At 55.9% G+C, this 14,851-nt stretch overlaps 2 protein-coding genes across 2 annotated transcripts; both read left to right on the top strand.

The window, feature by feature from the left end:
- The first annotated feature begins 555 nt into the window (after positions 1-555).
- FA2H (fatty acid 2-hydroxylase) lies at positions 556-7,514 on the top strand. Its single transcript, XM_031058394.1, has 7 exons — positions 556-672; positions 1,720-1,815; positions 3,507-3,649; positions 3,758-3,864; positions 5,130-5,302; positions 5,790-6,042; positions 6,685-7,514. The coding sequence occupies exons 1-7, from the start codon at positions 556-558 to the stop codon at positions 6,762-6,764; spliced, it is 969 nt and encodes a 322-aa protein (XP_030914254.1). The 3' UTR covers positions 6,765-7,514.
- Positions 7,515-8,368: 854 nt separating this feature from the next.
- Positions 8,369-13,938, top strand: MLKL (mixed lineage kinase domain like pseudokinase). The gene is made up of 11 exons (XM_005422816.2): positions 8,369-8,442; positions 9,146-9,715; positions 9,905-10,018; positions 10,120-10,294; positions 10,395-10,492; positions 10,618-10,753; positions 11,299-11,383; positions 11,782-11,930; positions 12,129-12,178; positions 12,641-12,781; positions 13,871-13,938. The coding sequence occupies exons 2-11, from the start codon at positions 9,259-9,261 to the stop codon at positions 13,921-13,923; spliced, it is 1,458 nt and encodes a 485-aa protein (XP_005422873.1). The 5' UTR covers positions 8,369-8,442; positions 9,146-9,258; the 3' UTR covers positions 13,924-13,938.
- The last annotated feature ends 913 nt before the right edge of the window (positions 13,939-14,851 follow it).

Raw genomic sequence — 14,851 nt, forward strand, 5'->3', positions numbered from 1 at the left:
CCAAAGCACCTGCAGGGCAGAGGCAAAACCGTAAGTCCACCATGCTTTGCTGGATTTTAAGATGTCCCATCCGACCTAGGGTTTTGGAATGTCTGCCTGAAGGACAGAGTGTGCAGCATGGAAAATAGCAGTGAGAATCCTCACAGAGAGGTGTGGTGGTGCATGGCATTATCTCATATTGGTGGTCTGCCTGCAGCAAAATTGATGCCAGTGGGATTCCAGCCTGGAAATACTGGCTGGAAATATCCCCTGCCCTCCCATGCCCACTGCCCCAGGCAAGGGGTTGCCTCAGAGCTGGGCAATGCAGTTCCTGTACCGGCAGAATGAGGCCTGAAATCCGGCTAGCCCGAGAAATGGGGTGGGAGCACAGCTTGCAAGGAGTGCCTGCCGTGGGTAAACAGTGCCTGAGCCCTGCCTCGGTGTCCCCAGCAAGGCACAGAGTTAAGTCCTGACGTCCTGGCAAGGTGACACCGGTTTTCCTGCATCCCAGGCCCTCCTGCAGCCGCCAGGGCGGTTTTCCCCTCTGTAGGGAGGCAGTGCATCCCTGTCGGAGCGATGGGCAGAGCATCCATTGAGGAGCTGGGGGAAAATCCTCCCTGGCTGCAAGCGGCACAGCTGAATGAATCCCTGTCGGGCCCGGCCGAGCTGCGGCCCCGCCGGGCTCTGCCCCGGGTTAATGGGTAACCCGGGCTGGCAAAGCGGGACAAAGGCGTGTTCGGCACGTCCTGCAGGGGAGCCGGCGCTGCTTGTTTGCTTCCCAGCATCACACAAGGCAGGTTCCTCCTGTTCCTCAGCCCGCCCTGCCAGCGGGACTGCAGCTGGGTCTCCATCCTGCCACCACTGCATCCCCTGTGCCTCAGTGTGCCCTCCTGAGCCACGGCAAACCCCGCCTCATACCCCACAGCCCATGGCAAAGGCAGCCAGCCCAAACCCCGCCTCGTACCCCACAGCCCATGGCAAAGGCAGCCAGCCCAAACCCTGCCTCATACCCCACAGCCCATGGCAAAGGCAGCCAGCCCAAACCCTGCCTCGTACCCCACAGCCCATGATGGCAAAGGCAGCCAGCCCAAACCCTGCCTCGTACCCCACAGCCCATGATGGCAAAGGCAGCCAGCCCAGGGTCACCCTGTGAAGGACACTCTGCCTTTTTCCCTGGACAAGGTCGTTCCTTCTGTGTGTTTTTCCTTGTGCCCACAGGCAGGGTGGGGGCACCAGCTGTACCACGCTGCCCAGGTCTGCCAGCCCAGCTTTCTGAGGGACCAAAAAGCCAAGCTGGGCTTTTGCTGGAGATCAGTGGGGTAGGAGGAGGGAGCAGTAACCTAGCAATGCCCCAGGCTTTACTGGCAGTGCCAAGGTGACCTCTGCCATGGCACTGCCCATTTGCAGGGGAAAATGCTGTCCCAGGGCCCAGAGTTTCTGCATTGCTGCTCTGTCCTGGCCACGGGCAGGGCATTCCAAACACTGGGCTCGAGAGGAGGTTTCCAAAGAGCCCTGAGCCCACAATGCTCAGTCTGAAGGGCAGGGCAGCTCACTAGCAGCTGCTTCCCTCAGGAAACCTGCTCTGCAGGAACTGACTGACTTAAATTCACCAGATTTTCCCCCATATTTGTTTAGCAGGCAGGAGCTCGCTCTGGCCATACCCCTGAGTGCTACAGCCATCACCATCCCAGCTGAATCCACCACTGGTGCTTCACCACAGAGTTTTCCTTCTCTTTTCAGAGCCTCTCTGAGACAGTGGATGAGAAGGAGGTGTCTGCAGCAGCCCAGACTCCGGAGCAGACAGATCTCTGCTACAGAACAGTGCGTGTGGAGACGGTAAGAGCTCTGCAGTGTCTCCTATGCTGTTTGCCAGAGTGCTGCTGGGAAACTCCAGGTCTCCTCTTCCCTGCATGAGTGCTGGCTTTCTGCTGGGCTGTTGGATGGGAGGGATGGCGTGAGGGAGCCAAAGTGACCCAGCCACTTGTGCCCTTTCTCCTGCTGTGGAAGGCATTGCTCATGCTTTATTGCACAGGCGTGGCCACGCTGGGAGGCTCCCATTGCAGCAGCACGGGCGAGATGCCTTTCTCTGACAGCAGCTGTGCCCTTCCACAGAAAGTGCTGCCAAGCCGCACCTTGCTTGCTTTTATTTCTTTCTTGCTTTATTTATTGTATTACTTTATTTATCTTTTTTTTTTCCCTTGCCTGAGCACTTGCAATGAGCAGGAAGGGATTCCCCAGCCTGGGCAGGGTGATCCCTGTGTGTGCAGGGTGCTTCCTGCCCTGCCAGCTGCTCCCCAAGCATGCCACAACAGTGGGGATTTGTCCCCAAGGTGCCTTTGGCTGTCCCTGCCCTCCACAGCACCATCTGGTCACCACATCTTGCATGGTCCCAGCTGGTTGGTGAGCATGCTTTTATCTTGTAGAAAGTTGGGGGTTTTTTAGAGCAGGAGAACATCTTTCACCCCCCAAATTAATATTTTATCACTGAGCACCTTTAAAAGAGAATGTCCATTTCCAAGTGACCTTTTTGCTTTAACTTTTCCCCCAGTGGAGAATGGCTCTGTTCCCATCCCATGCACCAGCTGGGGTTGTTTCCCCTCCTGTGTGATTGTGTTCATCCCTGCCTGCAGCAGAGCCCCCAAAATGCCCACAGCCACCCCGGCTCCTTGCCCTGGGATGCCCTGAACGGAGCCATCCCCACCACTGGCAGCACAGCCCCAGGTGCCAGATGGCTGTGCCAGTGCTGTGTGGCACGAGCAGCCCAAGGAGAGCTGCCAGGCCCGGGGCTCGGCCAGGCAAGTGTGGTTTCAGTCCTGGCACAGGGGTGGGACCAAGATCTGGTGGACACCTTATGTGGCCAGCAGAAGATGTGTCCAGGGATGCTGAGCAGTGGCAGAGGTGGTGCTGCCAGTTGTGCCTGCCCATTTTCATGCCATGCCAACATGTGTACCCACACAGGTCCCTTCTTACTCTTGCACCTGAGTTCAGCCATGCTCAGCAGCACTCTGGAGTCTGTGTTCCCATCCTGTATCCCTGCTTTCCATCCCTTCCCAGTTTGCTCCTCACTGGGGTGCCCAAAGAGCTGTGGCCACCCACTGTGTCCTTTGCACAAGGAGAAATGTCCTTGGCTGGGGCAGTGCCATGGGGATGGGATCTGTGTGTCACCAGAGGTGTTCTGCTGGGCCATATCCCTGCTCACTATCTAATCTTGCAGCATTGAGCCTCAGTTATCAGGGCCTGATGCTGAGCCAGGTCTGGGTACAGACACCTTCACCTTGATCCGCTGGCAGGTACCTGGTGGCACAGGGGTGAGCTAAGCCCCGGGCTGATGTGTGTTTGGCCCTTTGTCTGCCCTGTGCTGGTGTTTGTGGGCAGCTCAGGGCACCTTGGAACCAGAGACAGCTTCTTTTGGGGCATGGGAGGGGTTTGCAGCCCAAAATCCAGCAGCAGCAGCAGCTCAGGTTTGTGCCTGGTACTGGGATGGTTTGTGGGTTCCACAGCACTACAACCCCTGTGTGCTCCCCCAGGACCTGGTGGACTGGCAGAAGCCCCTGCTGTGGCAGGTGGGCTACCTAGGGGAGAAGTACGACGAGTGGGTGCACCAGCCCGTGGATCGGCCCATCCGCCTCTTCCACTCGGATTTCCTTGAGTTCCTCTCCAAGACAGCATGGTGAGCTCTGCACTGTGCCCTGGGTGGTGCCTGCCCTGGGAGGGGGCACGGCTCACCAGCCAGCAGGACAGCAGGACACTTCCTCTGACACCTCCTCCTGCCCCATAGGTACGTGGTGTTCATGGTGTGGACACCCGTGGTGCTCTATCTCAGCTGGGTCAGCTACACCTCCCTTGCTCAGGGCAACACCAGGCTCTTCGCCTCCTTCACCACAGGTACGAGCAGCAGCAGAGCCTTTGGGCTTCCATTGCTGACCCCACTCTGGGCCATGGGGCAGGGATGGGTGGGTGGAGACCTGCATCCCTTCCTCATCCCTCCTTCTGTATGTGCTCACCAAAGCCACGTGAAAGAGCAGCAGCTCAGCACCTCTCCTTTGTGGCCACCAGCACCTCTCCCTTGCGGCCGCCCGCATGTCCCCTGCATGAAGCCCCCTGTGCTTGCCCACCTCCATCCCCTTCCTCTCACCAGGAGATTTGGTCCCCCAGGAGCTCAGCAGAGGCACAGAGCCCTCTGGGCTGCAGCCTGCTCCCTCCTGCCTCGTTCCCTCGGTCCCCACAGCCCTGCGGTGCTGGGGCGCGTTCCGATGGCCGCTGCCGCCCACCGCGGCCCGGCTGAATGCCGGCGAACAAACCCGGCTCTCAGCGCCGCCGGCTCCGCACAGAGCGGGGCTTGTTCGCCCCGAGCGCCTGCCCCTGAATCTCCCACTGTCTGCTCCCTGCTCCCCCGGGAACAACAAGCGTGGCCAGGGCAAGCTGTCTTCTTTGTTGTCCTTTTTTTTTTCCTTTTTTGCTGGGTTCCCTATTTTTTTTGCAAGGTGCCACCCAGTGCCAGCTGTGCCCGGCTGTGGGGTGGGGAGTGCCGGCTGCACAGGCACTCCCTGCTCCTTGTGGCATTCAGCACCTTGCTGCCAAGTTTTGTGTGGTTTTTTTTCCCTAAAAATAAGCGGGTTTTGGGGCAATCAAAATTTTGCTAGGAAGGGCACAGGACTGGCAGCCAGCCCTGAAAGAAGGAGGTGGCTGAAAAATGTTCTGCGGGGGAAAGTGCCCAACAAGTCTTTTATTTTTCCCCCCAAAAAATAAACACCAACACCGACAGCACTGTTTTAGTGTCACGAGTGCTGCCTGTGCAACTTAGGTCCCTCCTGCCTTGTTCTGGTGGGTGAGGCAGCTGTGTAATGGTGACACAGTCCCTGGAGTGCACATCCAAGCCCCCGCTGGAATCTGGAATGCAGGGAGCTCCCCTCACTGTCTTCCTGAGGCAGCAAGAAGCTGGCTGTTTCTGTAAATTAGTAGGAATCAAAGGAAAATGTGGTTTAGAGCAGAGCTTGGGCAATTAGCTCCCTAGAGAAGCTCAGGGCAGGAGGTGGATGAGTGGTTGGAGGGAGGGAGAGCTGAGCATCACCCTGATGCCAGCGGGAGGATGGTGATGGATAAAAGCACCTGCGCCTGCCCTGCTGACCACTGCATGTCTCATTGTGTAGAGTACTCCATCCCCGTCCACAAATACTACTTCCCCTTCATCTTCCTCCTGGGAATGATCCTGTGGTCCCTGCTAGAGTACCTCATCCACCGCTTTGTCTTCCACATGAAGCCACCCGCTAGCAATTACTATCTGATCACGCTGCATTTCCTGCTGCATGGGCAGCATCACAAGGTGAGTCGCAGCTCCTGCCCCCGCTGGCGCCAGTTGGGCCGTGGGAATGGTGGCCTTTGCCCCACTGGAGCTGTCACTGTGTGCCCTTTGCCCAGACAGAGCCTGTTGCTGCCTGTTCAGTGTGACTGGTGGCATCCCAAGCGAGGCACTTGCCCAATACCAGCAAGGGCTGTAAAACAGCCTTGGAGGAGCTGGAGTTAAATTTTCGAGCTGTGTGGTTGGGCAAGGGGGAAAACCGAAAGAGCCACAGGCTCCCTCTAGCTTTGCTGGAGGAGATGTGGAGCTTGGGCACTACCAGATAAAGCCACCACCTGCCTGGGCACCTTGGCACGCATGGGGGGCTGCTCCCGCCACCGGGTACAACTCTGGGGAGGGTTTTTGCTGTTGGCTCCTCCCAGATGGGTTTCCCTGATGCTTGGCAGGGATGTGCAGGGGGAGGAAGGGTGAGCTGGGAGCTGTCTGTCCCACCATCCCTCTCTGCTTCCAGTCTCCCTTCGACAGCTCCCGCCTGGTGTTCCCTCCCGTGCCGGCCTCGCTGGTGATCGGCTTCTTCTACGGCGTGCTGCGGCTGCTGCTGCCCGAGGTGCTGGGGCTCTCCATCTTCGTCGGGGCCCTCTGCGGCTACGTCATCTACGACATGATGCACTATTCCCTCCACTATGGCTCGCCCAAAAAGGGCACCTACCTGTACGGCCTCAAGGCTTACCACGTCAAGCACCACTTTGAACACCAAAAATCAGGTAGTGCCACGCTCCCCGTGCACGCTGGCAGGGGAAAGGGATGTCCAAGATCCAGCCTAGCTGCGTGTGTGCAGCTGATTGCTCCAAAATATTTGGGATTTGGGATGAGGAAAGCCAAGCACTGTGCTGCTGGGGAAGCAGCATGTGAGGTGCTGTAGCCCAGGGAGAATATTTCCTGGCTCCCAGATTGAGGATGGGGAGCCATAGCAAGGGTGAAGGCAGCACCTGTCTCACTGGTGGGCATCAGTGCTGCCTGGAATGCCAGACTCCCATGGTGCTGGCATGTGGGTGCCTATCCCTGCCCAGGGCAGCATCTCTTCCTGCTGGGAGGTGTTGACAGGTGGAGGGTGAGGCCCTGGGCTTCCCCAGATCCGCCCCACACTTTCCCTAGCCCAGTGCTTGCTCAACCTGCCCTTTGCCCGGTTTCCTAGGAGAAAACGCCCCATCCAGATAAGCTATCATCCATGGGGCTTGTTGGCATGGCCCAGCCAGCTCCTGCTCCCTCTGCTCTTCCTCCTCGTCTTCACTTTGCCTTCCTCCCTTCCCAAAATGTGGGCACTCCTCCCTCACCAGTTAACACAGAGCCCTTGCAACACCTCAGTGACGGTGCTGTGGGCTGAACTCTCTCTTCCCTGCCCACAGGTTTTGGCATCAGCACACGCTTCTGGGATTATCCTTTCCAGACACTCATCCCTGAGGAGACCTTCAAGAAAGAGGACTGACAGCCCCAGCCCAGTGCTCAGCTGCTGGCTCTGTGCCCCTGCACTGGGGCTGGTGTCCCTCCCCTGCCCCCTTCCTGGGGGCTGTGCCACAGCAGTGACTCCAAAGTGGAGCATCCCTGCGGAGTGCTGTGGTCCAGCTGTGGCACTAGCAAGGGGACGGGGGGCTGAGGATGGTGAGGACAGGGGAGGAAGAGGCTGTGGGGTTCCCTGGTGCACTCCTGCCCCTACCTCGCTGCCCTCCCGCTCCAGGCTATGGATGCACGGGCAGATCTGCTGCCTGAAAGATGAAGTGCCTGATGCCACCCTCCCTCCTCCGCCCTGGCACCTTGCCAGAGCCCTGTCTCTCCTGGGCTGCCCTCTCCCCGGGGCACCCAACACGCTGCAGTTGCCTCTATTGCCTAACTCATGCCGAGGGGATTCCCTGTCCTAGGTCCTTCTCCCAGCCCATCTCAGCACAGGGTTTTCTTGGCCTGCAGCCCTTTTGGGGCAGGTCCCACAGCTCTGGATTGTGCCTTTTTCTAACCCATATCTCTCTGCCAGATTTATCAAGTTCATGGTTTTCATAGACATTGGCTACTTGAAACTCAAACTCCAATGAAAAGAATTACTATGAGATGCCTTTTTTGCTGATCCTGTGATTTTATTTTTTATTATTTTTTCCCTAATGTTTACTGCAGATATTTAAAGGTTTGAAATAAATTTATATGTAAAACTGTAGACACTACAATTGTAAATAAACTGTATATTTTGAAAAATAAAACTTTCTAAAAAGGGTCTGGGAAATGTATGCCCCAGGGCTGCTCACAATTTTGTTCTCCCACCCTTCGTGTGTCCCTTTCAAGGTGCTGATGGCCCTTGGAGCCACCATTCCTGGCTCCCCTCATCAGGCACAGTGAGGTAGGAGATTTACAGGGGATATTCTCAGCAGAGCTGTGTGACGTTGGGGCTCTGGGTAAGCAGAAGCTGCCACTCACTTCTCTGAAGTTGGGCAATAGCGTCACGTGAACCCCAGAGCTTCCCAAAATTAGCCCGGCCCTCTGACGAAGCCACCTGCAAAACTTCCTGCAGTCCCAGCAGAGGTCAAGCCCAGCTTCCAGCCCTGGTGCCCACAGCCAGCTCCTTTGGTGCTGGGGGCTCCTGGGGCTCGGGGAGGGGGAGAGGAGCAGGGTCTGGAGGATCCCACTGCACATGTAGGAAGTTCAACAAGGCACAGAGCCCTTGCTGTGGGTGTTCCAGTGCCCTGGGCAAACCTTCCCACAGCTGCCAGCCCAGCAGAACGGGTTGTGGTGCTCAAAATAGCAGAAGCATCAACCCAGGCACGCACAACTTCCCCATCCCCTTTTTCCCACTGCACTTCCTGTGGGCAATTCCTTCTTCCACCAGGCAAAACCCAGCACAGGGGCGTTCAGCCCTCGGGAATACCCCGGGCAGCTTTCTGGGAACTGGGAGCTGTGCTGGCGTGGGAAGCTGGCTTGCACAATGTCCCTTCCGCTGTGACACCCTTTAAAGCCGCGCTCGTCCCGCCGTGCCCCTCCAGCCTGCGGAGGCAGCCGAGGTCAGCGAGGCACGGGCAGGTCACAGACCTTCCTTTCTCCTGGCGAGCAGAAGAGATCCTTCCTTGAGGCTCTGCTGGAGAGAGCCTGAAGAGGACGGGAGAGCGGCTGCAGCTGGATTCTGGGTGCGTTCCCATCTCGTTTCCAGCCAGGAGAACCTGGCACCCCTCTCGGTGTTGGCTGTGTCAGAGGGGCTGCTGCTAATTTCCTTCCAACAGGGGTGGTTTTCTGTCCTTGCTGCCTGCATGTGGGCTGGGGAGCAGGCACCATCCTTGTGGGGATGCTGAGTGCACAGAAAGAGCTTCATTTAAAATCTTAGGTGGCCAGAACAGAGCTATGGGGAGAAGCTGGGGATGCTGGGGCTGTGAAGATGTACAAACCTTTATTAGATGGGTGACCACAGAGAGAAACCTTGAGTAGAAATGAAGATAGATCTTTACAGCCGAAGATATGGGCTCTGCGGGCAGGAACCCAGGGGGATGCGGGGCCAGAGCCAGGAATGCTGCCCAGGGGATGCTCCTTGGGTCACTGGTGTTCCTGCTCCTCTGGGTGGAAGCTCTCTGGGATTTAACTCACACATTTATTTAATTAATTAATTAATTACATTTAATTAATTTTACATTAAATTAATGTACATAAATCAAGCCAAAACATCTCTTGCTACTGCAGAGAAAGATGTGCCACTACCACTGCTACCAATGTCTCTGTGTGTGCCTGCTCCAGTCTGCACAGGCAGCTGCAGTGGGAGGCAAAGCAGGGAAAGCAAAGCAGCTGGAGATGTGAGTGGCTGTGGGAGGATGTGTGCCATATCAGGGTGTTGTTCCCTAGGGTGGAAGGCGTGGAAGAACTGCATCTGGCTGAGCTCTGAGCAGCGCCTGAGGCTTCCCTGCAGCAGCCACTGCCAGCCCACATTCCCCGTGGCCAAGCCCTTTGCTGCAAGCATGGACATCGTGGAGAGGGTCTTCTCTGTGGCCCAGGCCATCCATGCCCAATTCGAGCAGGTGAAGTGCTGCAAGCACCAGTGCCAGCGCCTCGTGGAGCGCATCCAGATTCTGCTGGAGCCCGTGAGGATCCTCAGGGCTCAGCCACGACAGCACATCTCCCACCACGAAGAGGAACTGATGAAAAAGCTGCTCCAGGCACTGGAGGAAGCCCAGAAACTGGTGATGAAATACAGCCAGACCAGCTGGATCCAGAAGTTCCTGCGAGCCCGGAGTACTGGCGAGGAGTTTGTCTGGGTGAACGAAAGCCTGGAGGACATTGCCCAGGGGCTCTCCCTGCTGCTGCAGGCAGAGCAGAAACAGGCTTTCCTGGAAGCTTTCCAGTCAAAGACATGTCGCAGGCAGGATGCTGAGGACCTGAGGGATGACAGAGCTTTCTTGGACCAGGTGATTGCAAGTGAGTGCATTTAGCAAACCCTCCTAACCTGTGACTGGTGGTTGGCCCCTCTCTCCAGCTGTTACCAAGCTCTGGCCTGATGGCCACAACCATGAAGAGCCAAAGGGACATTTAAACCATGAAAAAAACAAACCACACAGTCATGCTTGTTCATCCAGTGGCCCAATCTCTGCTCGTTTCTCTCCCTAGGTACTGAGGAGCCCAAAGATGTGCTTGAGGAGATCTACATCGACAGGGAGTGTATGGAGAGCAAGATGGACTGGATGAAAAGCGAGCTGAACAAAGTCATTCGTGAGATGGAGCGTAAGTCGATGTCACACCACCTCACCCTGTGCACTGTGTCCTTTCCCCCCAAGCCCTGCCCAACCTGTCCCTTGTTCCCTTCTGGCACATGGTGGGAGCAGGCTTGAAGAAGGTCAACGTTGGTAAAAGAGAAGACATCACTGAGATCAAGCGAGACCAGCTCACCTTCCACAGGCACCTGCAGGACACAGAGAGCTATGACCTGTACGAGGGCGAGTACCTCAAGTACCCTGTTGCCATCAAAACCTTCAAGAGGCCACTGACCACTGACCCAGTGTGAGTTGTCCTGGGGGGAACGAGTGTGGCCCCAGGAGGGTGGCACGGCACTGTGCCATGCCTTGTTCCAGGGATCTCACCACACTGTCCATTTCCACAGCAAGGTGAGAGACATCTTTGAGAAGGAGATTCAGACCCTGAAGAAGTTTGAGTCTCCAAACATCCTTCGCATGTACGGGATCTGCATTGAGGAGAACGGTAGGGCTGTCACACTAATGCCACCCTTTTCCTCCCCTGCCATCCCCAGTGCTGGCTGGTGGCACGTGCCTCGCTCTGGTCCCCTCCCAGGAGGTGGCACAAGGCAGGATGGTTTTGCCTTGCAGATGGGAGCCCCTGCTTCTCCATTGTCATGGAGTACTGTAAGCACGGGACGCTGCGGGATGTGCTGAACAAGCAGCAGAATCTTTCCTGGGACATCCGCATTCGGATGGCCCTGGGAGCTGCCAGAGGCCTTTACAGGTGAGCACCTCTATAAATCAGTGAGTAACTTCACCTGATCACCCAAAAGCTGAGTGCAGCTTCCTGCTCTCTCAGAGTAAGCTGTGGTATCCTGTTAGACACTGATTCCCAGTGACACCACCTTGGGACCCTGGGATGGGAGGCTGCTGTAGGGGTGGGAGTGGATTTGGATGCAGTAGCTCCCATCTACCCTGAGCACTGTCCCCTACATCTGGCTTCAAGGCTGCAAAGGCCTGGAAGGGAGAAATCCCCTTCCCCAGATCCACAGGGCAGATTTGGAAGCGCCCTGCAGCATGGCAGCTCTTACAGGTCCTGCTCATCCACAAGGTTTGTACTTTGCCCACAGCAGCTCTTCCAGCCTGCTGGAGAGGTTGGCCTGGCAGGGTTGATCCACCAAGACAGCCAGAGAGCTGCTGGCTTCTCTGATTGCATGTCAGTCATTCCCTCCAATGTAGGAGGGAGCACCAAGGTGGGGATGGGTCAGTCCTTCATCATCATCATCATCCTCATCATCATGTGTTGTCCTTGGTTCCATCCATCTGCAGGTTGCACCAGACAGGGGAGAAGTCCCGACTCCACGGCTGCATCTGCAGCAGCAAGTTCCTGGTGGCTGGGGATTACTGTGTGAAGGTAAGCACCACACCTGGAGACGCTTTTGGGAGTTTTAAATGGTTTTGTGGGTGTCTCCCTCCACCAACACTGAAGGGAATTGTGATGGTCCCGGATAAAATGGGGTAGTGGCATCTCCCCTATGACTTTAGGCACTTAAAACTCCCTATCTTGGTCTTATCATCAGCAAATTGAGTGCTCCTAAAGCATCCAGCCTGGGATGAGCTGAAGCTGGGGCAATTCACCTGTCCTCACTCTGGTTTTGCTTGCAGGAGGAGACCTGTGCTGGGCAGCACACACAGCTGCACTCCAGCATTTGCTGCCAGGGCATCTCACTCTGTTTTCTCCATCTTGGGGCAGTCTCTAGCTGCACCACAGGTTTCTACTTCTCCTTTTCTCTCTCTCATTCTCTCAATCAGCTGTCAGGATTTGAGCTGTGTGAAACAGAATCATCCATCAAGAGGAAAGCCAAGAAGGACTGGAAACAAGTCTCTATGTTGGCCTACATCGCTCCAGAGAACCTGAAAGACATCAACTACCCTTACAAGAGTCCCTGTGAAATATACAGGTGTGTCTGTCCCTCCCAGGAGATGCCTGTGAGCAGGCAGGTGTCTGGCAGAGAGGCTGCTGAGCTATGGAAGGAGGCCAGGTTTAATCAGACACACCAGCAGATGCTTCCAGTTGGCATAGCCCAGCAGTCCTCTCCACTAGAAGGGACGAATGCATGGTGGAATGAATACTGAGACTCTTGCTTGTCTCCTTCCAGCTTTGGGATCGTTCTGGCAGAGATTGCAACCTCCAAAATCCCATTTGAAGGTGAGACAGGAGTATCTGGTTCCCTGCATAAAAGCCTCGCAGCACAGTGTGGTTCCTGTCTGGCACTGGATGCTCCTCCCTGCTCCTTCCCTGAGCATCCCAGGCAGGTGCCAGGGGCAGTGCCTGGTGTGCCCAACAGCTTCTCCTGAAACTCCAATATAGTAAAGTACAGCCTGCAGTAAAGCAACCTGCTTAAACCGCAAACATGCAAATATTTTTTGTTTCTATTGGATGGTCATGGGCAGTTAAGCATAAACACATCTTGCTCTACTGAAGCCCAACAGAGTCACGCCAAATACAGTGGGGTTCACTGCAGATGGAGTTTGGGTCACTTCCCTGCTGGCTTCTCCCTGCCACAGGCTGCAGGCAGGCTCTTGGCATGGCTGTGTGCTGGGTTCCCTCCCCAGCACCCTCCTGTGGCAGCAGAGCTCCATCCTGACACTCCTGTTTGCACTTGTGTAGGCTGCACTCCTGAGGAGATCGTGGAGAAAATCTGCAATCACCATTACTGGGACCCTCTTGGGGAAGATTGTCCTGAGGATCTGAGGAAAATCATTGAGCAGTGCCAGGCCTTTGACCCTTCCCAGCGCCCTTCTGCCGAGGGTGAGTGTCCCACACACCTGCTGCACAGGCCCTTTGCATCCCTCATCAGCTGCTTCAGCAGGCAGTTTGCCCCTTATTTCCCATATGAATTTGCCTGGCTTTGTGTTTTGGGATCCTGCCTTGACCTTCCTTTTTATGCTAACAAATCCCCCAGCTCCAGACCTCACACACTGACATTTATTTACCCATGCCATGACAATAATCACCAGGCTGTTTGTTTATTTGGTGTCACATAAAAGGAGCTTTTTTTATCAGACAAGCAGGGGCAGGAAGCAGGAGTCTGTGAGTTAATCCCTACTCAGGTCCTGCAGATCCCATAAGCTAGAGGAGCAGCCACAACACTGCAGGAGCATTTCCTACCTTGGGCTTTAGCAGTAAATTGCAGTCTTGGGCATTGCTCAATGACAGGGAAGCTTTCACTGTCTCTGAAGCTGGTTTGTGTCTGATCAGACAAGTAACTGGTCTCCAGCAGGAGATACAACAGCAACATCAGGAGATTATAGAGGAACGTTTCTGGTGTGTTTGAAGTCACAGAGGTCATATCCTTCCCTTGGTTCATCTGTCTAAGGGGAGAAACTTCCTACAATTTCATCCACTCCATCCTACAGGACCAGATCCATACAAGAGATGTGGGAAATGTGCCCAAGAAACCACTGAGTGTCACATCTGTGTGCTTCCATTTCCCACCAGCACCTCCCTGGCACAGGGAATAGCCCTGGCTGAAGAGAAAATGCCAAAATATCATTAGAGATGTTGACAAAGTCACATTGAAGAAACAGGATGGTTATATTACCCTAATATGACCCTAATCCAACACCTACCACTGTGTGGTGCTGAGCTGGGAGGACAGTTTATTGCAGCTGTTCACAAGGGTGTTTCCACAAACACAGCTACTTGTCTTTGGGCTGGGCTGTCTGCTCAGGCTGTCCCCTGCTCACCCCCGCCCCTCTGTGCTGGCCCCAGGAGAGGGTGACTCCATGTCCTGATCCTCATCAGCGAGGGAAAGCCGTCTTCTCATCTCTTAAAAAATCCCAAACAAGCCCACCACAAATCCTCTGTGTTGGTTAATGCCATGCTTGTGTTTTGCAGAGATTGTGGACTCGCTGGCTGACCTGGAGAAAAGCAGGAACCAAGGAAGTTAACTGTGGAAAAGGGGGCCGGGTGACCAAGGCAGCAAGCCCAGGGTGCCACTGGCCCCTCTTCCCCCCGACAGAGACTGGGGGCTCAGTGCTCCTGTGTTTGTTTGTGTGTGTGACACGAACACAGGGCTGCTGCTTGTTTGTGTGTGTGACACGAACACAGGGCTCCTGTTTGTGTGTGTGACACGAACACAGGGCTGCTGCTTGTTTGTGTGTGTGACACCTTCCCCTGGTCAAGGGTCCGTGCCTGGGGAGAGAGGTGACTTGAAGAGAGGCTGCCAAGAAGCCTAGGGGGAGCAGAGGGATGGAACAACCGAGGGATGGAACTCAGCTTCTTTTATGAAGAAAGACTGAGGGAGTTGAGCCTGTTCAGCCTCGAGAAGAGACGACTGAGAGGGGACCCCATCAGCACCTGTCCGTTTGAAGAGAGGCTTCAGAGGATGGACCGGGCTCTGCTGGGGGGTGCCCAGCAATAGGACAAGAGCCAAGGGGCAGAAAATGATACATGGGAAGTTCCACTCGGATATGAGGAAGAACTTCTTTACTCATGGGTGATCATACACTGGAACATCGCCCAGAGCAGGTGTGGAGTTCCCCTCACTGGCGATACTCCAGAAACATCTTCTGCAATGCTGCGAAAGTGCTCTGGGACAATCCTGCTTGGGCAGGGAGGTGGGAGCACAGGACTCACCGCGCTCCCTTCCACCCGGACCCATCCCGCCATTCTCCTCGGCCCTGCCCGCGGGGCGCCGGGGCCCGGCTACCCTGGGGCCACCTCCGGCTTCCCCTGGACTCCCCCCGGTTCCCGCCAGATCCTTTCCGGTTCCGCTTGGCTCACCTCGGGGTTCTCCCCGGTTCCCCCCGGACTTCCCCAGTTTCCCCCGGTTGTGCCGGGATCACCCCGGGCCCGCCCCATCGCCATGGCAACGCC

This window comes from Geospiza fortis, unplaced genomic scaffold, assembly GCF_000277835.1.
Source record: "Geospiza fortis unplaced genomic scaffold, GeoFor_1.0 scaffold97, whole genome shotgun sequence".
NCBI classification, from domain to species: Eukaryota; Metazoa; Chordata; class Aves; order Passeriformes; family Thraupidae; genus Geospiza; species Geospiza fortis.